Below are 23,248 nucleotides of genomic sequence, written 5' to 3'. Positions count from 1 at the left end.
GCAGTGACAAGTAAACATTATTTTTGAGAGAACAAAAGCATATGGTGTTTAGCTTAATTTTCATATTTCTAGCATAGAGCAAATCAACTGGCATTAACATGCACAGGTGGAACACACAGCGGATGGTGTTGATGAGAAACGTAAGCACAGAGCCTGTAGTTTAACATCTCTATTGCGCCGCCATCAAGTCACTGAGCAGTTTGCGTTTCTCCTTCCGAGGTGCGACACGACAGCATCAGACACAAATGGTCCCTCATCCCCTGGCAATTTATTGAGATGTAAGAAAAACAAAATGGTTGGCTGGATTGATGGGGCAATCAATGACAATGTAACTATGGCAACAGGCTGTTAAGCATGAACTGGGTGTTTCTCGAGCCGGATTGATCGAGACCGGGAGCGCCCGGAGATCCTTATTCAGTTGGCCAAATACTGTTGTGTTTAAACGAAGGAGCAGTGACAAGTCAATTTAGCTTGTTGTCCCTTTGTAACGACATGCAAGCAAGACTAAGACATGCTGATGTTTAGCAAGTCATTTTTACCAACAAACCAAGATGAAGCTCATTGTGGTGCAAGCGGACTAGTCAAGGGTTCCTGTAAGGATGAATCCTTTGGGAACCATAAAAGTCTGCATAAAATCTTCACAAGGATTCATCTTCTGGACACCATGTGTTTTGCAATCCACCCAATAGTTATCAAGACATGTCACAAAAAAACTAAAACGTTAACCTGCTGTTGGTGCTAGAGGTAAAGTGAAGCTATGGACAAAATGTTACATTGTAGATAACGTGTTTCTGTAGTTTGTCAAAAGGTTGTGCAGTACAAAGTGATTTAACTATAGATGAAGAAACCAAATCTGACACAAACTCACAGCTCTGAATCGTCTGGTCAGCCACTCAAAAAAGGAAGAGTTCAGCCACTTGGGTGAACTCTGTCAGAAACTCTTAACGACAAAATGAAAGCATTTGCCTAGCGTAGCGCTTTTAGTATTTTCCTTCTGTTCCATTCAGACAAATGACCACGAAAGCAGCATGTATGGATTCGGTATGAGGGCAGACTCGTCCTCAAGGATTCCTACAATTGAAACTAAACAGGGTCATCTGCAACATTATTATTTTTTTCTTCGAAACAGCAAAAAGTAATACAACGCATATACACAATACAAGTGTGTATTTCTTGTTGGCATGTTGCAACCCAGACTGGTAACTTTGAATTAAGTCATCTAGCTGGAGGATGTCTGCTCATATCGGATCAGTGCACGGCCTGAAGCAGTGGCTGTGTTCCAGTGTCTGCTCTGACATGAATTGAGGAGGAGCAGATTGTTTCTGTGTTTCCTTGGGCTCTGGGCTCTGTGCTAGGAGAGATGTACGGACTGGATCTGGTCTCACTAACAGCATAGAATTTGCATTTAATGTTCCCACCTCAAACAAAAAAACCAATACTTGAATGTCGACAGGAAGAAGAAGCAATAACCAAACTGCTCTACTCCACCAAGAAGCAGTGTTGCCACCAGATCATTTTGTGTTCGGAGATCACACTTACCTTCAGGGCTTGGGAGCGGTTAGCCAGCAGTTTCTCTATATTCCCAGCAGCTGTCGCCACCAGTTGCCTTGGATTGTTGGTCTCGACACTGAAGTGAGGTCTGTGTTTATGATATATCTGAGACAATCAGAGGAAGAGAGCAGAGGTCAGAGCAGAACTTCAACTGAAAGAGCCATATATCTTTGATGTAAAGTCTTAATCATTAAGGCAGGCATTCAGGCCGAACACTAGTTGCATTTAAAAAGGCCACGGGCTGTGTTGGTGGGGGATTTGGTTTTCCAGGGACCGATGAGACAATGTAACACAAAGTAATAGAGTCAAACATTGAGCTAGATTTAACTTTTTTGTCGGATGACCCTGCATTTTTGGCTTAGGCCATCACAGCAGTCCAGAGCTGCGTGATGCTGACAGGTGGACGGGGAAATGGTCAAAAGGGCTTTAGCAGAAAAGAGAGAGGGTGTGGTGACATGCCTAATGCTTACAAGTCTCCATCCCCAAAATGATGATTTGACAACAACATTTTTACATAAAGTTCTAAAAAGAAACATGTAGCACAAAATGATCAGTGACATGTGTTTTCCTTGCATACAAAATGATCCCTCTCAAGTTCTCTCAGTCTTAAAATGTTCCTCTGCGTCAGCGGTCATCTTCTTTTATCTCTTCTTCTTGGGACCGCAATGACCGAAGCACATTGACTTATAAAAAGAAGCTACATGTCCACTGATTAAATTGCAATGTCAGGTTATGTAACAAGACCACTTACTCTGCTATGGAATATGCTCCAGCAAAAGAAATAAGAAACACAAATGCCAAACAGCCAATTATTTAGCAGCCTAGGGGGATTTCATTGTCCGACATTCAAACCACAGAACTGAGGCGCGTGCATGCATTTGTCTTCATCCTCCAGGCGTCTGATGGATATGCTTTAGTGCGAGAGCAATATTTAAGAGTAATACGACTGACTTTTAGATGTGGATTAAGTTATTACAAAGTATCCAGGAGGATCTTAGTGGAATCTCTATTTTTAATCTGAATGTTGGAACTGAAAGTAACCATTTGTGTGGATTTGGGGAGTCTTAGTTGAAAACTAATATAATTCCCGGTGAAAACACAAATACTGTGAGCATAAAAGTCTATAAATAATGCCTACCATTAACACTGTTAGAAAGTATTCCAGCTGTAACTGCACAAGCAATTTCTGTATATAAAACATGTATTCATACTTGCAAGCTTCATTACACTTCCTTTTAAATTCTGCATGCTGTGTGCACTACACTACGCTTAAATAAGGCCATCCCCAAAAGCATCAGCTTCTGTTACAGCAACAGTTTGAGAGGGTTCAGTTACACAATACATTGCCAGATATGTTTAATTCTCATTTTTGCTGAAAAGTCACGCCACAAATAGAACACAAACGTGTTTTGTAATGATTTCTGTGATGCTTTAAAGCCGGCCGATTATATTCTCGAAGCGAGCGGAGAGCGAAAGTGCCAGATGCATTATGTCAATCAATGTTGATTTAAAAAGTTTCTTCTCCTTATTGTCAGATGTGGGTTTGTGTGTGGTTGAGTGTGCAAGGACCATCTGTATAGTCATGACGCTGATCTTATCTGAGCATATACATCGGGCTGGCAGAAAAAAAATGTATGCAGCGTTATGTCTGATGAGAAGCTATACTCTATATATATATATAGCCTGGTGATGCTTTGTGACAGCTGAGATCGTGCAAGGACTGTTAGTGAGACGGAGAAAATTAATGACTTGAAGTACACACAATAATTCTTGTCAATACTGAACCCTCGCAATGGGTTTCTATTTAACTAAATTAAGCTAAGAAATCAGTACACTGTACGTCTATGTGTTCGTTTTTGACTCGTCTACTTATTTGGTCCAAATGGTAATTACCAATTGTTGGTTCAATCTGACAATATTGGTACTGGTGTTGGACGGGGTAAAATGTGTAAAATAGAGCAGAAATTCATGCTTACCTGTATTAGGTTGTCCATACCACTGGCTGTGTCTGTCAATGTGATCAACTCTTTCTGCATCTGATCCACCCACTCCTTTACCCTGAGAACACAAAAAAACAATCAATTAGCCAACCAATACTCATTTAATGGCATGCTTCTGATTGGCCTGCACAGTTGAATCTAATTTGTCGAGCTGCTCCAATCTCATTCATTTTGATTACAGCCCACGAGGTCACACAGCCTAAGCTGAGCTTTATTGCTTACTATGACAATATGCAAAAAAAAAAAGCTGTATAGATTCAGGGAAGGAAAGCATGGAATAATAATCTTTAGCCAAGTGGATGCATTCCTTTACTGCATATGAGCTGTGCATTAAAGCGAGAGCTATTCTTAGTTGTCAGTATGAGAGTGTCACATCCTCGGGGGTGAGATGCTGGTTAATGTATTCTTCTGATGAGGAGGAGGACAGAAAGTGAAATAACAGAACAGAGCATGAGAGACACAAATGTTCATTTATTAGAGTTAAGACTTTTCTTTATACCATTTTATCATACTTCAGTAGAGATTGAAAAAAGTATCAAGCATCAGTACAACAAGTAGTATTCTATGACCCCCTAAGTGAATATCTGTGTGCTCATGAACGAATCTAAACTGTAATTACCGGCATGTCTAAACTGTTACGAATCAACTTCATGGCCTGTAACTTGGCCACGAGGATTCTAGGAACACCAGTGCTTGTATGGAATCCCTGACATTCAGTTCAGGTCAAGTTAGGTTACTGTCTGTGAGGGTGTACATGTGGAACCATACACCATAGCTTTACAGTCAATCACCAATACATCTCTTTACTTGGCAGGGGTAAGGTGACCTCACTGTACAAAGTTGTGTATGATTATTTCCTAAATGTACAAGCCGTACAAAAAACAAAGTGTAAAAATGAAACAAAAAGTGTTGTTTTTACATTTTGTTTTAGGCCGTTTCCAGTGTTTGAGCTAAGTTTTGTTAAACTAACAGATTCCTGAGAGTGGCTTCATATACTGTATAGCCATAAGAGGTAAGAAAAGTAAGAAAGGAAAGTGAGAGAGCATATTTTCCTAAATATTCCTTTAAATTGACTGAAATCATTGACATCGTTACATTTCCTGACCTTTTTTTGCTAGTTCGAGAACTTTTATCAAGTGCTAATGTAGACATTTTTTTGTAAAAGTAATTTCCACAGGTAATGAATTCCTATTGAAACCACAATACTTTTGTCAACCTCCCGTCGCTCAACTCCCATAACATATTCTGAATGCTCTCTATAAGTACACCTACACCTACGGTACTACAAACCCTCCCCCCAGCTCCTTTCTGACAGCCAAAACAAAATACATGACATAATCCAAAAACAAAAATGACCCTTTCTCCCCCACACTGTGAAGTAACCTCTCCACTTTCCGTACTGCTGAGGGGCCTTTGATAAATGAACCCTGTCTATGTTATCTTATTCAAAAAATACAGTGTAATGTGAGCACGGTTAGCCCACACTGGTAATGTGTATCTGCTACATTTAGCCATCTCAGAGACAGCTGCTCGTGGCTCAGAGCAGATTTAGGATGGGCGTACTGTACTGTCAGCACACAGCACTTTCAAACCCCCCATCAAAATCATGTGCATCCACACACAGACGGCAGGTTAATGGGAAAATAAGAGATTATAATCTCCTACAAATGCATTAAAGTGGATTTCCATTGATAGTTGTTGTGTCTGCTGACTACTGTACATGGAGCCAACTCCAGGGTCGAGATAAGGTCCACTGGCCATAGCGAGCAGGTGTGTATTAGGGTTGTTATGCATGTGACCTTGTCAAATAAGCCCAGTTGGCCTTAAGCAAGAAGGGAGGGCCATTACAACAGGTGTCAAATGCAAAAAATGGTGAGTGTGTGTGTGTGGGTGGTTATGCTCCATCAAAGAAGAGATGTTCAATTCCACAATCCATCAATAATCCATTAATTAAATGTCATATTTATGAATTCTTTGGAGCGTGTATTCTCATCACATCTACTGTAAGTGCGGGGCTATGTTGTTGCAGAACACACAATATCAGTTCCTGATCCTAGTTAAGTTAGATACATACAGCTCTGGTCAGAGTTTTCTCGGTATGTTTCTTTATTAATAGAAGGCTTAGGAAATCGTCTTTTATTGAAGAAAAATGAAAAAAACACAACAAAAAACACCAACATTTCCTTAGAGGATGGAAACTTGGAGCAGGACATGGAAATATGAGATAACATCATTGTCCCCTCCCATGCTCAGCTCCTATGCCGTCCCCTCTCACGCTATCGCTCCCTCTCCTTGGGGCAATTGGAGAGGGGGGCAATATGGAAAGGAAGGAAGCCTCCAAAAAGGGCTGGTGAGCCATGTTCAGTCACTCAGCTATAAAGCGGACTGCGGGGCTATAGTTGAGAAAAGCCATGTGAAACTCAGCCAAGTGTGAGACCTGCTGGCATTAAAAGCCTCTTTTTTCTCACATTTGTCATTACTAATACCCACTTATGAAGCAGACTGTTTCTTTTGACAGGCAATTGTTCTTTTGTTTGCCAGTTGTCACTCACTCATATATTTGCTTAATTGACAGACTTTTATATATAAAATGCACAAACATCCAATGAACTTTCTGCATCTGAACTATCCATGATTAGACAATTTAGCCCAATAAGGTATTGCATGAGAAAATACCTCACAATCACCGTGTTGTTTTCTGTAATGTAGTTAATTGATGCCCCTTAAATTCAATCATCAAAGAAGCAGAAGTCCAGTATTTGTTAGTAACAACTCATGTTCCGCAATACTTTGTTGGCACAAGATTACAAAATTCCTGAAGGATTAAAAATCTAAACTGCAGGACCTCTGAAGTCTCAGTCTCCCACTCCCTTGGCCATTTTTTATTCTAGCCTTGAAGTTGGGACCATAACCGTTGTTATAAAGTCAATACAGGAAATTATCCTCTTCTTAGTCCTTCCAGTGATACAAGCGACAGCTTGTGTTTGACCAGTTGGCATCTAGCACTGCAAACACCACTGTGATAGTACCAGCCAGCAGTGGTTCTCTCAGGACGAAATACAACTAAACAAAGGTGCTTTTAGGTGAGGTAGGTCATTCTGACAGGTGGGAAATATCCGATTAAAAGCTCCGATACCTGTCTACTTCAGCATGTTCGCGATAGTGAAATGTAATACGAAGTGCATGCAGTAAAGATCATCGCGGGTTCACTGACTTTAGAGAGCTGGGGACACACTTGGTTGGAGTTTAGACAAACAGATCGTCTGATATGAAGGCTCCGAACTCTGAAGAGATGACATGAAAATGTCATCAAGCTCTTTTCCATGTCCTCAGTCACAAGCACAAATGTGCCAGTGAGTTAAACGGTGTGAAATCAGATGATTGTGTCAATATTACCGTAGATAGTGTCACACCACATCTCTGCGGACCAACACAGAAAAACAGACTCACAAGACAAAAGACAGTCAACATGTCAGAAGGTACGTGAGACTTTCTTAGAGCCAAATGAGCTCATTTCTTGACTAGACCCGTGAGCATGTGTCTTAATTTGTGCTTGACCCATGTGTGGTTGAGGGACAGCCAAAGTAGCCCCTCCCACTTCCTTTTGCCTCCATCCCTCTAATGACTGGAAGAGAAGTGGCCTTCTTTAGGGAAAGCAATCACGTGTGTGTGTGTGTGTGTGTGTGTACAAACGTGTGTATGTAACCAGAGCAGTGGGTCGTTCAAAGGGCAGTGGGGGGGGTTATCCAGGGTTAAAGGTCACCAGGAAAGGTGCAGCTCTTAATGTAATGAGGTGGGTGTAACCCGTTTGTGCAAGTGTGTTAACAATTTCGAGTGTGAACACACAGCAGAGAATATGACTTCAAAGCTTAAAGGGATAGTTTGGGTGTTTTGAAGTGTATGAGGTAATCCAAAATCGATGTATTACCTACAGTAGATTACGGTCGTTATGCCTCCAATTTGAAGAAACAGACAGAAGTACCAGTAGGGGAGCAAAGCATTGTACTGCTGTGGAAGGGGGCAGGGTTACGTATTTTAGCCAGCTACAAAGAAATCAATATCAGTGAATATGTACGCTGTATTTAGAATATTTTCTGTTTTTATCATTTTGCTGTTTTCCCCGTCCTTGGCAGTACATGGTTTTTGGTACTCCAGTTCCTCCAAATTGGGGGCATGCAAACTCCCAACTACTGTAAGTACTACACAGACGATGGATAAGTACCTCATACAACCCCACTTCAAAACATACAAACTATCCCTTTAAAGCTACACTAATCAATATCTGTCATAATGTCCAGCAGTAACAGGCAGCTGGGGATGAACCCACTGTGCGTACCAGAGAATGAGAATGTTATGAGGAGCATGACTCAGCATTAAAGCACTGCTGGCTTACCTCTGACCACATTTACCCCTCCAGCCGAGATGTGTGGGTTGTGTTCCCCCTCTCCCTCTTGTTTCTACACTTCAAAACCACAGCATCTGGCCTTGAGCTGTTGTGCAGCTGTTTAATTCACTTTAACACAATCGTAAGAAGATCGTTTCAGGATGTGAATATGCTTCAACATTCAAAAACTATAAATATCAAAGTCTCTTAGGGTCCCACTTATTAGGAAAACATTTAGATTGAAGGATAATTCAGGATTGGAAAAGGAAGAGCAGCTAAAACTCACATCCTGGATGGAATTATTTAAAGAAAATGCTGGTTGCAATTTGGGTCTTACTTTCATCAATGACATCAATGTTTACAGACCGACTTCCTAAACTGGCTAAACTGTGGGCTCGTTCACAACCTGTCGGATCCTCTGGCTAACTTAATTACTTGGTTGAGTACAATTTTATCACTGATTGAAATCACAGCACAAACTTTGAAAACAAGACCAAAGTTGTAATAAACCAGAATTCCTTTTTAAATGTGTGATAAACTGACCTCGAACTCTCCTTGACTAATACTTCTCTACTTTTACCTCCATTCACTGTCTGGATAAAAAGCTCACAGTTGGGCTGTTACAAGGGATTTGCGAGAGTTTTGTTATCCAACTTTAAAAGAGGGTTCCCAGATGGAGTTCATGGAGAGAAGATTGGGAGGATTTTTACCTTCAAGCTTTTTCTGCAGAGTCCTGTCTTTACCCTCGTACCAAACTTATTCCTACGTTTCTTTTTTGAGAAAGAAAGCAGCGAGTTCACTTTGAATAAATACCCTAAAGACTGTACTCTTATGCTTTGGGCTGTCAAAGTATTGGAACAGTTCGTCATAAAGCACTAGTAGCTAAAGGTAGTCCTCTCATCTCAATTGAAACTGGTGGTATTAATAGTCTAATTTCATGGTGCGTGCATGCCATATCCTTCACAGGGGAAGAGAAAGGAGTACATCTAGGGAGAAGCACATTCATATTTTTCACCACCAACGACCTTACACCGTCATTCAGCTGCAGAGGTTTTCATGTTTCCTTGTGTTTTAGGGATAAGCCTGACACCATGTAAACACCCCAAGCCACGTGAAAGTCCAGAAAATTGATCCAGCTAACATCGAACGCTACATCACTCCGACTGAAACGCTGAAAGGTGGGTATCACGCCACGTCTGTGTGCCGGCAGAGCCACGACAATCCAGGGCTCAATATCCAATCTCGGAGTTTCCACTCTTCTTGGAAACATCCTCATGTTTTTATACTCAGAACCCAGTCTGCGGATCCACATTTGATCTCTTAATACCATCGAAACCCGTCACGGATGAAGCATCCGACAGCAAACACTCCTTGCTTTATTTTTTTTCTCCCCACCCCGTCTCATCATGTTGTGGAGTCGTGGTTTCCAGAACTGGGAGACAGGTCGAAACCTTAAATCCTCCTCTGATAGTAGTAATTTGGGCTTCTAATCTGTTCTTAGAGAGAGACAAGGTTGACACCATTACAGGAAGCAGAGATGCAAAAAAAAAAAAAAAGATGGGGATGTTTGAGGATGGCAGCTTGGATGTAATTGAGCCACTGGGGGGATAGCTAATAAGAGCCCTGACAATGAAGCTAGGCATCTAATAAGCAGCGAGCTTTGACAGAGCTTTGTGGAAGACGTCACTCTCTCCCACTCCTTCCTCACACGTTTATCCTTTTTGTGTAAATTCATCACCTCTTGCCTAGTTAATTTCTCTTCCTTTGATTGTTCGAGTATTTCTTTCCATCTTTGCCAATCCTTTTCTCTTCCTTCTGTTTTCCCTCTTTCCTTCCACCTCTCTTACTCGACTATCTGTTGTTCTTTATTATAGCTTACATTTTCATCCTACAAACACCACATAATTAATAGCCTTATTTGCTGCCTAACATGTCCCATATTCTCTCTAAATTAACTCATAATGCTGAAAATGTCTTTGCTCTGTCCCCCTCCACTCTCACATGTATCACCACGGAGCACAAAAGGAGACAAGTGATGATATCTTCTTCTTTATTGAGGTCAATAACAATATGATTGCAGGCTTTGTTAAATGTCCCGCGGCCTCATTATCTTCCAAGGCAAGACGTTATTGATATTTCTGCCTCTCTTCCACCATTTTCCTCTAACCAAGTCAGTCAGAGCCTTTACGGCAGCCCCCTGCTTACCTAAAGAGCGCTGTTTAAATGAAGCCTTGAGAAAAAGTATTTTCTGCGCTCTGTCGAGCATTTACGTGTATTACAGGTGTGGAAGAGCTGACAAGACATTGTTTGAGATCATTACCAAATGATGGGGTGATCCTGGTGGGCAATCATGCACTGACAAGTCAACTGTGCAGATGTTAACGTCAGCTGCAGCTAGCTAGCAGTCTACGTACCAGCTGTGTGTGTGTGTGTGTGTCTGTGTGTGGCAGCTCAGACCCTGACATCGGAAATCAACAGGAACTCCAGTTCTTTCCCTCTCTCATCTCGGGACGTTTTTATAAATAGATTCAACAAGCCCCAGGATCAGCGTGAGTTTGAAATGATGTAATTTGTTTTTTTTTAAGATTACATCGTTTCATTTTATGTTACAAGAAACAAATATCTATTCATTGATTTATTCCATCACAATAATTTCCATTCAAAGGAGTGTCTTAAAGTCAGACCAGGTCAATTGGTTATCTTCTGTCCACCGGCAACACGAGACTGCCACATAGGGCCGGGGGGGTCAGACTCATTTCCTTCCCTTGCCCACGTTTGACCTCACACTCTGGACCACGGCTAGTTGGGACTGACTCGCCGTCCCCCTAGCGCCAAGTCTGCCTCGTCCACACCCTCCATGTCAAAAGGCATATACATCCTGACAGAACTAACAGCTCCCATTGTATCACCTCTCCCAGCAGGTGTCTGGACACATTGCATTGGCAGAAACAGAATTGTTGTGACACCTGGAAGTGTTTGTACTCACTGCAGAACAATCACACCTGCTGGTGAGATTCTAGCACGACGCTAGATTAGAGAAGGACAACAGGGACTACATTTAATACCATGCCTCCTGTGTGCGCACATGAATATGGGTCAACTTGGTGACTATTTCCTTGCAGAAATGTCAAGGACAAAGAAGTAGTGAGTGATTTGCTGACAAATCTAAAGTAGAGCTTGTAAAAATCTAATGGGGACATGGCAGCCAACATAGAATTATATATAACAGGGATTGTATTTGCAGAGTAAGATTTTTCCTCACCCTGTAATATTTAAATCGTACATATTGTCTTTTAAATCCCTTAGCCTTCTAAATTATTACAAAAATAATAAAATGTTATTCTATTTCACAATTTGACTGTTTTTCCCCCACTCTCTCTCTCAACGTCACCCCTCCAGCTGACTTTATCTCATGTTATTTTGAACCCTGTTCAAATGACTAAAGCTCCACATCCCTGTCACCTTCACACTTTATGAACAACCTCTCTACCCATCCATCCCTACATCAACTCTACCCTTTTGCCTCACTACACACGTACAATTCTCGGACGATGTGGATAAAGAGAGAGATTAGAAAACCCTCTGGCCAAAATGTCCAATTAATGTCAATCTAGACTCCTCCAAGAGCAGACTACCGGCAGTGCTGAACTGAATACTAGTCTCCCTGATGGCTACGCACACTGTCCGGCGTACTGTAGTAGTGTAGTGTAGTCTGGCATTAACAGCTCTTATGCACCAATATAACTCCATTAAGAAGCTCAAGGGATGCCATCATGGGTCCATTTTTCTCTGCGTCTCTCAAAATATAACACATAACATAACACAAATGCTTATGAATAAATAAACAATGTATATTAAAATAAGGAAGGAACGACACATGCCTGATTTACAACACAACCTTAAAACTACACCTCATGCTTTATATTACATGATACAGATGTGCTTCCTGTAAAGGAGTGGGCTCCGGACCAAACAGCTGTTAGCTATTCTCTAGGTTGCCTGGGCAACGCTGCAATGGAAAATTCTTGGGAATTTCCATGTGGCAAAGGATTCTGGGAAAGTAATACAGCACCAGGGTTGCTTCGTTAGTCCCAAAGTTTATTTTCACATACAGTATATGGCAGGGGGACATAACTATTCCCCAAAAATAATTAATTAATGAGAAACTTTAAGCAGACACTACAGCAACTCCCGGAGGCCACACATAAACAAAGTGTCCATAAAATATCGGTGGGGGGAAATTTATGGGAAGCCCCCTGCCACTCTACACCCCTCTGTCCTGTATATCTACATCTGAGTCAGGACACTCAACATCCCTTCCCCAAAGACTAAGGCTTGCCTAAATATAGTCTGGGTTGAGATGTGGGGGGGGGGGGGGGGGGGGAGTGGGTATAGGGTGTGAATACCCACTCCCCCAGGGAGCGAAAATAACAGAGAAAAAGTGTAAAAAGTTTAAGGAAAGGGCAAAGATAAAAACTGTGAATGAGCAGGGTGGGAAAAAGAGAGCCAGCATTCTCCATGGGCACAGATTTTGCACCCTTGCACGCGTGTGTGTAACAGATACAACCCGCCAGCTGCTTGACTCAAGGCATGCCTCCTAAAATATACCTGCAAGCACCAACTCTCTTGTGGCTGAGAGGCGCAAATCTCAGCGAAGGAAATCCTATACAAAGCCTGAGCTGATCATTTCCATCTACTCATTACATTTTAGATTCACCCTCTTCAGAACTCTTTAAGTCCCCCGTACTATCAGTGTCATAATCCAAGTTAGACTTGACACTGGAATCAAAGTCGAAGGACATTTTTATTCATCAGCGGTTTTCTTTTTCAATCCTTGATTATATTAGATGAGACATTTGAAATCTCTCTGCCTCTCCCAAAGCAAGACATATGATCAAGGCTCTGTGATTCAATCAAGACACAAGGCCCGGAGCTTTTTCCATTGACAAAAATAAAACAGAATTTGAAAAAAGATAATAAAATACCAACGTGTTGGACACTGCGACTCTAGCCAGTATGATTTTCCAGTGATATAGGCACGTTTTCTGGTTCAAATCTTCTAACACTACAATGATGCATTAACACGATTTCTTAGCTGCAAGCCAACTTTTTATATCACGACCTCAGCATTTGTCTGATCCCAGCATTGCAGATTATAGTCACGATTATCTCATTTTTTCTCCATATTTCTCCATCGTTTTTATTGTTGCAATATACATTAATGACCAAGCTGTTCAGTAGCGCATCCAAGCATCTGGGGTCCAGAGGAAGTTTGGCCATGAAGTAAGATGCATTATGGGTGGCCTCAAGCGAGAAACTGAGCCATATTCATTCCTGGCCACTGTCAGTGTCAGGGCTGCTGGGATGTAGCAAGAGTCATCGTGCAAGATAATGTGAGGCTGAAAACTACCATCAAGGAAATTACATCCGTTTAATTAAATCCTCAAAGAAACCATTGAGAACTGAGGTAGCTTGACTTTGATTCTCGCTTGTTTTAAGAAAAAAAAAAAAAAGAGGAACATTTGAAGCAATATGCTTTTTCACTTTCTTGCCGAGAGTTAGAGGAGATAATCAACACCACTCCTGACCTTGTTTGCTTAGAATTCACACCTAAGGAACCGTCTCTATATTTGTATACGTACACTCTCTCCGCTCACAGCTGCCCATGCTGCTCTCTGTTCGGATGAAGTGCCTCCTCGCATTATGCCCACCGATTGCCAGAGACGAGGAGAACACGAGAAGCATGGCTCTTTAGCTGGTTGAGCATGAAATCTAGTTCGCTTCTTTTTTTTTTCTTTTTTTTTTTAAACAAGCCAGTGAGAGTGGGAGAAATGGAGCAGAGGGTGACAGAAACTGTGGAAAAAGGGAGGATGGAAACAAAGTCGGTTGGTGACTAAGGCCAAAGCCAGGAAGTAGCATATGATCACGTCTTGGCCTGGATGGCTGAATTCAGCACAATGGCGTTGGCACACGATGACACAAAGATTTGGAAATGTCTTGTGTTTTTGGCTGTGAGGGTGGCAAGTACACATGCAGAATGCATGAAGCAAAATGTCCATATACAATAGACATATGGGATCAAAAAGGCCAAGTAATCTAGATGTCCTTGTCCTCTCTTTTTTTCGTGCTCTGTCTCCATCTTTCCTTTTTTATCTCTCCTGATCTCTCAATGTGCTAGCTGGCGCCGAGATCTCCGGGGGCTCAAGTCTATGACATCAGACTTTGCATTTCAGATCCGATGATGTTAATCATCTGCCTTCAGGCAACAAAGAAAAGAGATAAAGAGATAGATGGGGAGCCGGACGGAAAGTAAGACGGACAGGGGATGAACAAGACGGAAAGGGAGAGCGATGAGGAAGATTGTGAGAAGGGAAGGGAGGAAGGGCTGAGAGAAAGAGAAGGGACATGAAGATGTGAAGCTGACAGATGCTGGCATGTGAGGTTAGAGATGGAGCCGAGAGAGGCAGTCACACTTCAAGCCATGAGACAGTGGGGGTGCGGGAGACAGAAAGGACATGGCAATGCCAGTGTGCACGTACTGTGTGTAAATGTCTGTTTCTAGTCACACAAACAGTGAGCTACTTAAAACCTTTGCTTATCCACATTGCTGAATTCCCTGGAGGAAAATACACTGGGTCAGTCTCTCCGTCTCTGCCCTTGCTAGTTTCTCCGCTTCTCCTTGGGACTTTCACCTTGAGGAGTCAACATGAAGCTTGTCACTCAAAATCACCATCACCACCAAGAGTACACCAAGAGTAAGACACAGGGACAACGCGAGGATGGGAGATTTTTTTTTTTTCCCGTTTGCACTATTTTGCATTGAACGTTTCCTCCGCAGCAAGAAGTTGACGTTACTGCTGATGGCCAAGAAGCAGATGTCAAAATGCAGACTCTGCGAGATGACTGGGCGTTTTCTAGTTTGATTCTGGCATCCTCCTCTCTTCTAAATGAAGTTTTCCTAATTCAAACAAAGAGCTCCTGCCAATCTTGTTGTGAATTGTATTATATTATCATTCTTCTTTTTTTTTCGCTGCACGGATGGCCAATTCCACTCAGTAAGTCAACTATGTCACTGAAAGTTGGTCTGCAGCTCGCCAAGCCTGTGTGAATATCATGTACACAACCCACAGATCAATCCACTTAGTGCCCATGAAATATAGGGAGCGGGCAGGCCACTCTGCTAGTCTGACATCACTGTACTCGCCCATTAGGCTGAGTGCCATCATGGCTCCCCACCTCAGGACTACTTGGGCTGCATTCAAAACCATACGCTGTAGTCCAGCCTCCGTCCCAACCATCTGGAACACCTTAAACCTGTTGATTAAACGTGAGAAGCAGCATGGTAGATAAAACCGGCTCACACGCCTAACACATTTGTTTGATTTAGGAACTATGGATAGGTTATCTGTTACATCTATTAATGTTGAGCTACAGATATAGAGGTTGTGAGTCAGATTTAGACAGAGAGTGGTACCTCTACTTTATCTCGAGTTCATAATCCATCTGGCAGGGCTAGGGGGGAGTTGGAGGCCCATAGTTGGAGGCCAAAGTATACTGGGATGAATAAAATAGCAACGCTGAAAAAATATTATCTGTTGGATTCGATATGTACGTATACATCCATATAGAGGCGGATTAAGAAGTATTTGTGTCCAAGTGACAAACTGAACAGATACACTTTACTGTAAATTGGAGGAAAACTGCACTAAGGAACCAGTAGGTAAGGCCTGAGAGTGGTCTTATAAAACATTAGTTTAGTGAAGTCTCACAAGCTGCCCACATGGGCTGCAGAAAAAATGATAATGTGAGAGAAATTTCTGTAACTGATTATCTTTTTGATCGATCAATCAATGGTTTGGTCTATAAAATGTCAAAATATTGAAAAAGGTCCGTCACAAGTTCCCAGAGTCCAAGGTGACTTCTCCATATTGCTTGTTTCGTCTGACCAACAGGTCAAAATCCAAAGATATTCAATTTACCATCAGAGCAGACGGAGAAAACCACCAGACACTCCCATTTCAGAAGCTGAAACCAGTCAATGTGTTGGCGTTGTTGCTTGAAAAACAACGGAATAAACTATCAAAGTGAATCAAATACATCCACACACATAAACATGTTGGTGCGTGGAGATGCTACAGGAAAAGTTTGGGAACATCTGAGCGACATTCACACCTCAGTCCACCTTCCTGGCATGATTCATTTGACAGCAAGCCACATGTCCCCCCCCCCCCCCATGTCCCCCCCCCTTGCTGCAAGCTGGCAACGGATGGGACAGTGGCTGTAGATATCATGTTTCACAGGGTGAAGTTGTACCCGAAGTAATGTGCAATCATCATCACTTGGCAAGAAGGAAGCATTTTCTGCTTCTGCTGAGACGCTTCGAGGATACTGTTCCAGCAACTGCAATTTACAGAGTTTAAATTGAAGATGTATTTTGCCACATCGACTGTGAAAATTAAAAGTCTAAGCTGTCATTTCTGCCACACCGCATATTATCCGAGACTTTTCAAAAAGCCAACAGGCTGTTTATGAAGCTCTGTACTCACATCTGCGCTGTTGGGAATTGTCCGGTCGACACAGATGAAATGGTTGACAGCAGTAAAAGTAAACAGACTGAGTAATCCATGGCTTTGTTTAGTTCCCCGCAACCAGGATACGGACAGGAAGAAGATGCACATAAAAGGTTTCACAAATCCACAAACGCCGTGCGTATACTTCTCAGCCAAACGCCTCACAGCGCCATCGGTGCGCGCTTGGAAACAAATCGCATCTGTTATCTATGTCCCTCGCACCGGTGGAGTTGAGGCGTGAGCTTTTTTTTTTTGGCTCGGCCGTGTGTGTATGTGACTGTTAAGTGAGTGTCTCAAAACTACGATAGGCTATTAGAGCAGATCTACGGCGTGTGTCAAAAAATAAAAGGAGAAAAGGGGAGGGCGCATTTGGATCTTCAGTTTGGCCGGCAGAGCGGTGCCTCTCCGCACGCTGCAAAAAATATCATCCCGTTATTTAGCAGTGAGCTACTTACCATTAAACACGTGGGAAAGTGTGTTAAAGTTAGTGAGATCTTGTCATCTTCCGTGCATTTTAATAATTTCCATGTGTCCTTTTCTGAATGGCTTTGGAGAGATGTGTCAATCTTTATTCTGCTTCACTGAAACAGAGCTTTCTTTTTTTAATCTTTAAAAAAATATTTTTTGGAATTAATTGAATCCACTGATCGTATTTCATTGCTTAATTAAAAAACGTAAAAATAGCACTAGATGACATATACAGATACTTTTGAAGTGTGGATTGCTGTTAATGACATTTTTTTCAGTGTGTGTTTTTTTTGTGTTTGTGTTTCTGACGCACAAGTGAGTTTCCGGGCACGCAGCAACATTTACGCATGGCTTTCTCGGCTTCTCAAGCAGCGAGCACTTGGCACACTCACCAACCACCTTGCTGTCTATTGCCCACATTTCATTCAGACTAATGGGCAGGTCTCCTGTTATGAACCTCAAATGAGACGTGTGATCATCAGAAGGCAATCAATCGAATCATTTGTTTAGTTTCCTTAGAATACATTTATATTCACTGTAGCCTACAAAACTATTCCTCGAAGCACACATTTGCATCACAGAATGAGCTCTGTTCTCCAAATTAAACCTGATGTTTACAGAGCTGTGTTATCTCTCCTCTGTATCCTTGATAACAAGGACACACCACCACGAACCAGTTGGGATTTGAGTGCAGATAAGCACAATTTTCTTGTCTGTGTTCCTGTGTTGCTGAAAGCGTTTTAGGGCCCTCAACCTGAATGCTCTCCATGTCAGATGCAGCCAAACATTGCAAGGAAAAGTCACAATTCCCATCTAATAAAGGTTTCTTTGTTTTATTATGTGTTATCATTAGACGCCTTCATTAATTTGCAACAGTGTAGTTTATCCGCAGAAATGTGATAATGTATTCCCCTTGCTTCAAGGGCTGTGGCAAATTTAATATGAAGTGACATTTTCTTGTGCTGGGACAATCAGCAAGGTAAATACCATGAATACACTGTATTTTCTAATGAGTTTTCCCTCCAAAGCCCCTCGTCACATACAAAACTAATCTCTGACTAATTTCCTCAGAGCTTCTTACTTATTATGGAACCCCGACGTTATTATTTCTGATCCAATTTTTCGTCTACTTGTTTGTGTCTAGGTGGGTGCGTGCATGCACTGTATTTGCCCACGAGAGTCACAGCAGACAAACAAGGCTAAGTGTTGCTCACCTGCTGCCATTATATGAATCCTAAATTAGATTTACTGGGAAAATAGCTGACCATGTCCCTCCACTCAGGTTTCACTATAACTCATATAAAAACTGCTCCTCTGGGAGCTTTTGCCAGGCAGGGCTCAGAGGTGGGGTATAGACGAATGTTTACAGAGAACCAGTGAAGAGGCAGGGCAGGTTAACAGACAGTGCATATCTATACAAGAACACACAGCTTGATACACTTCAGTGAGGCGCTAATAAACGACAAAATGCCACAAACCTGTTCAATATTGATGAACGAGATGAATATAAGACATTCATCTATTTACCATATACAATAATCCAACACCAATCCCTCATGCTGCTTCTGTTTTTGAACCAGGCAAGCAAATGCAACACTCTCAATAGGATTATATGGGATTTTCACAGGGATCAGTTTGTTTTACAAAAGAAAATTCAGTTTGTCTAAATACATCAGACTGCTTTAAATGTTTAGAAGACTGACGGCCGCTCTGGTTCTGTTTATCATTTATGCTGCTATAATAAATGTTTTTTGTCAATAGATCAACAGAACCATGTGTAATGTTACTGAGGTTGCGAGTAGAGATTGAACTCTGCATGCATTTTTTAGCTCATTGTGGTTTTCCAGCCCCAAACTTTACTGTTCTGGTTCACTTCCAAATGCTCTTATAATGAAAAACACTGATAAACCCTAACCTGCCCAACAACAAGCAGCAGACAGACAGAGTAAGCAACAAGCGGAACATGGAGAACCGTACAGCAGCTAACGAAACAGAGCTAAAAGGAGAGTGAGAATAGGACTTATATTCACCAGGTGGCCAATAACAATAGACCGTTTTCACAGTAGACATTTTGGAAAAGCACAGGGGAAACTAACTTCGTTAATCTTGGGCTGGTCAACATACTCGGTAATTCTGCAGTGTCTACAATTGGAAAGGCACCGAAACATTTGCTTTTTTGCTGGGGCATTTTAGATGCAACTTTGCGTAAAGGTTGTGCGGTTCACAGTTTTGCGGTCCACTGCGCTTGTATTTGAACCTGTGGACCACTAAAAGTACACATTTCTTCAGGTTATGTCTCCACGAAAGAGCAGCAAAAGAGGTCAACTCAAGAGTGCAAGTGGGCGTGTAATAGAAAGAGACAGAGGGGTTTATGTAAAGGTTGTGCTTCTGAGTGAATTAGGAATGTGTGTGTGTGTGTGTGTGTGTGTGTGTGTGCCTGGCAGGCAGCAGGTGTGGCCTCTATCGCCGGCCCCCCCGACCCCACCCACCTGTCCGGGGAATTTCCCCGGCTGCCGTTGCCTAGCAACCCCTTCGCTGTCTCCACGCCGACTCCTCACGAGCGAGCCACAAGGCTGTTGTTTTCCCAACCAGTGAGCACGCATCAGTGCGAGAGTGTTCACAATGGGAGCTGCACAGAGAGGGCAAAACAGGAGCTACACACCGAGTATAATGATGAGCAGCAGAAGAAGAAGATGAAGATGAAGATGGTGGTATTCAAAGAAAGCTGCTGGGAAAATAAAGATGAGCTTACAAGCCGGCATTTTGAACACATATTTATGATTTTTTATTTGAACTACCAGAGGGTTTAGTATTGGCTTCCCTTTAAGAAACAATAAACCATACCTTTAAGTGTGAACTTCACCCATTAAGCTTTTAATAACCTGTTTCAACCAGCTCGCCTAAACTCTCATTTTTAATATGGGAGCTGAGATGAAGAAGTGGTGCCTAGTAATAAGGTTTAATTAAAAAAATGTAGCTGCTCATTAAAACACATTTGCAGGGCAATAAGCCTTTGCATTTTATTCAAATTACGCACCTAAGGCCAATTTTTCACAGCAAATTACACTTAAAATTCAAGTGGAGAAGACACAGAGTGTTTTCTTTTGGCTAGCTCCTACAGGATTATCTTAGGATTTATGGTCACCTTTCTTAGTGCCGACGTTTGTGAAAAAAAGCAGGTTGTAAGCATTCGGAAGCAGCCCAAGCCACATGACATGATGAAGCATCTGTCAAATCGGACTCCTGTCTGAAAAGACAGAACCAGGACATTCTGATGTAGCATTTCAAAATTAAAGCCCTTCAAAATCTCATTCATGAGCTAACTTCAAATCACATTCATGAGACATTTTGTCCAATTTCAGATTAGCGTAATAAAAAAAAAAAGGGAATAAAAATCCTTTTTTATTAGGGGGGGCAGGAGCACCCAAGGCCAGCAATGTAGCATTTAAAAGGGCATTTTTAAACTTTGACTGACCATCAGTAATAACAAAGCTTTTGTAGGTCACCATACACAAAGAGAACCATCTGTTTTCTCGCACCACCGTCTCCTTATTTGTGCCTCGTTGACTCAGTGAAAGGGAAGGGATGGCGGAATGTGTGTGATATGATGTCTCACTCGGGACAGGGGCAGCCTCAGTCCCCTCTGTGCACTGACTGATCACATTACTATTAGCGAAATCTATTCTGTCAGGAGGAGAAGTTATGGCCCAGTGAAGGAGGGCCTCAGGGTGAAACAGGAATCCAGTGACAGGAAGTAGGCTTTGGGGGAGATCCAAGGTGATTTAACAAGAAGGGTCTTAGCTGTCCTGTTCAATTCTTTTTTACTTATAAAATCGTGTTTCCTTCCTCTACAATTAGGTTTTTGCGCAAGTATACTTGTGTTGTCATTTGATACTTTAATTCTTGACGGAGTGAATGGTGCAAAGACACAACAATGTCCTTTGCATAGGTTCAGCAAAAAACTGTCACACATGTAACAAGTGGATCTGATGGATGTTTTATCCTACTATTACCAAATGTATCCACTCTGCCCAAATTTCATGATCTACAGCTTTGTCTTTTGACATTCGACCAGGCTGTCCTGCACACTGAATTCACATGTATGCTTCCAGACTATGGCTTCATCTAATATCAAGACGCCAACATTAGTCACCGGTTAGTGACAGCACATCTCTGGCTGTGTATCATCGTCCATTTTGGAGCAACAGAACAGACAGGAGGAGGAAATAATGCTCCGGTCATTAAATCACAGTCCAGATGGTTTCGACTCTCTTGCTATCCAACAGGTCTCTCTGTAATTGAATTAAGATGTCACCAGACAAACTGAAATGATACAACAACAAACTGAAGTGATATTAATTCATCCTAAACAGTATCTATGTCTATAGAAAATCTTATGGCAATCCATGAATTAGTTGTGGAGATTTTTCAGGCTCGACCAAAGTGGTGGACAGATAGAGCTATAAAATAAAACAAAATCTCACCAAACTAATTTTCACTGTATCCGTCTGGTCACATTTGTTATTTGTTGTAATCCCCTCTGCAACAAGAAACAAAACCTCAAAGATCAGATATACCAAAATGACCTCTCAATTGAACGTTGACGATTCCTCTTCGGAGACCGGGCCATGTTTGATGGGTGTGTGTGAACCCTGTCTCACCTTGGATAAGCCGATGCATCTGGCGACAGCGCCTGATGTGGCCTCGCCAAATCTCTGTCGTTTTGATCAGCCTCACTGCTCAGTGAATCACAGACGCAGGACGTTTCCAGGTCCCTGCCTGGCGCAGGCTACATCTTTGAAGGCAAAAGAGGGGAACAAACACATCTTTAGAAGTAAAGGATCTGAGGGATCCATCAGAAAGAGAGAGGGAGAGAACAGGAGGGGGGGGGGGGGTTATTGAGAAGAGGGGTAGAGAGGGTGAATATGAAAGACAACACAGGGAACATAAAACGAGAGGGGGAGACAGAAAGGGTATAATGTAGACAGCAGAGCAGGATCTAGCAGAGAGAGCCTGGCATCCTTTGATCAAATATTGCACGTTTTCAGCAACAAGCACATGAGAAGTCATTGAACCCTAAGAGTGTACTTGAAGTAAGTTAGAAGTTGTATCACAATACACCAGGCTAGTAGAAGATGGGTAAAAGTAATAAAATCGGTGAAATGAAGGCAAACTAAAAAGGTGCAATCCGCCAGGTGTGTCTGCAACGACCACAGCTGTATTGTGTGGTTGAATGAACACAACCGGTTTTTTATACAGCCACAGGTCAAACTTTCTAAATACAGTTTAGAATCCAGACCTCAGCACTCTTCTATATTTAAAAAAGTTTTCTTCATTTAGAAATACAGTGTAGACTCTCTGCTGCTTCCTGAGCCCCATACAGCTATCACAGCCATGTATGGTGTCTGCAACAGGTGCCCATGCAAAGATTATAAATAAACCAGATCATCAACCATGAGAAAGAGTCCCAACTTAAGTCATCATGAGGCCTCGCATAACAGAACAGGGCCTGAATAGCATTTGAGAGCAGGCAAAGTCAATCACCCAAAATAACTGAATTAGGCCGTATGACTATTATGAAAAGGTGAAAGTGGATCCAAGATGCTAAACTGAGGATCTTCACCACAGTGGTTTGGTTTCTTAGCCAAACATTTGATTAATTCTAATATACTGTATATTTTATTACAAAGATCCTCTGACACTTCATGGTATTTTACAGTAGTATTGTGTTTTTGATCAAATATTAACACAATTTAAACAGAAACCTTTTACTGTTGATGGGATTGATGTGAGCTTTCTCCTTTGAGTGTAACTAGGTTCAAGGATGAGAGCAGATAACAAGGCTCTGGTTGATGAAGTAGAGGCTGAATACTGCAGCATTCAAATATTTTGTTTGATGAAAAAAGTTTTGCTATGGTGGCTGAGGTGGTGTGTTTAAAAAAAAAAACTCACTTTTACTTTGTGCCAGACACAGCAGGAAGAAGCAGGTGTTTTGTAGTTGCAAAGATGCGGAGTCACCTCCTAGCAGGTGCTGACACACACACAATCCATCCACAAGCTGTCTGTAAACACAAATACCAACACGTGTGTTGTTCTTCTCTCTGACTCTCAGTCTGTCTCTGAAAATAAAGAGCAACAAAGGAAAATGCATTCAAGCGTTCAATGTATCATTTCCTTGTGAAGTCTGGCTCCGCGTTGTTGACGGAGGAGGAATACATAAGTGAAAGGTCCGAAAGAAATAAAGAGACCATGTGGTGACTCTGCAAAGTGGGGTT

General features: G+C 42.0%; 1 protein-coding gene across 2 annotated transcripts in view; it reads right to left on the bottom strand.

The window, feature by feature from the left end:
- cacna2d1a (calcium channel, voltage-dependent, alpha 2/delta subunit 1a) overlaps positions 1–16,561 on the bottom strand; it is a 68,274-nt gene extending 51,713 nt beyond the window's left edge. Inside the window, exons 1-3 of one of the 2 annotated variants that reach the window (XM_076111565.1) lie at positions 16,482–16,561; positions 3,528–3,609; positions 1,540–1,656 (exon numbers count right to left, since the gene is read on the bottom strand). In XM_076111565.1, the coding sequence (XP_075967680.1) occupies positions 1,540–1,656; positions 3,528–3,609; positions 16,482–16,561 (279 nt within the window). Of the gene's footprint in view, positions 1–1,539; positions 1,657–3,527; positions 3,610–5,723; positions 5,786–16,481 lie in introns of those variants that run through there. The other variant, XM_076111566.1, reaches the window with a different exon arrangement.
- Between the last annotated feature and the right edge of the window lie 6,687 nt (positions 16,562–23,248).

This window comes from Anarhichas minor, unplaced genomic scaffold, assembly GCF_050575085.1.
Source record: "Anarhichas minor isolate MPS153535 unplaced genomic scaffold, ASM5057508v1 ptg000045l, whole genome shotgun sequence".
Classification (NCBI taxonomy): domain Eukaryota; kingdom Metazoa; phylum Chordata; class Actinopteri; order Perciformes; family Anarhichadidae; genus Anarhichas; species Anarhichas minor.
Note: the sequence above shows the minus strand (reverse complement) of the source record. Positions and strands in the feature narration are given on the sequence as shown.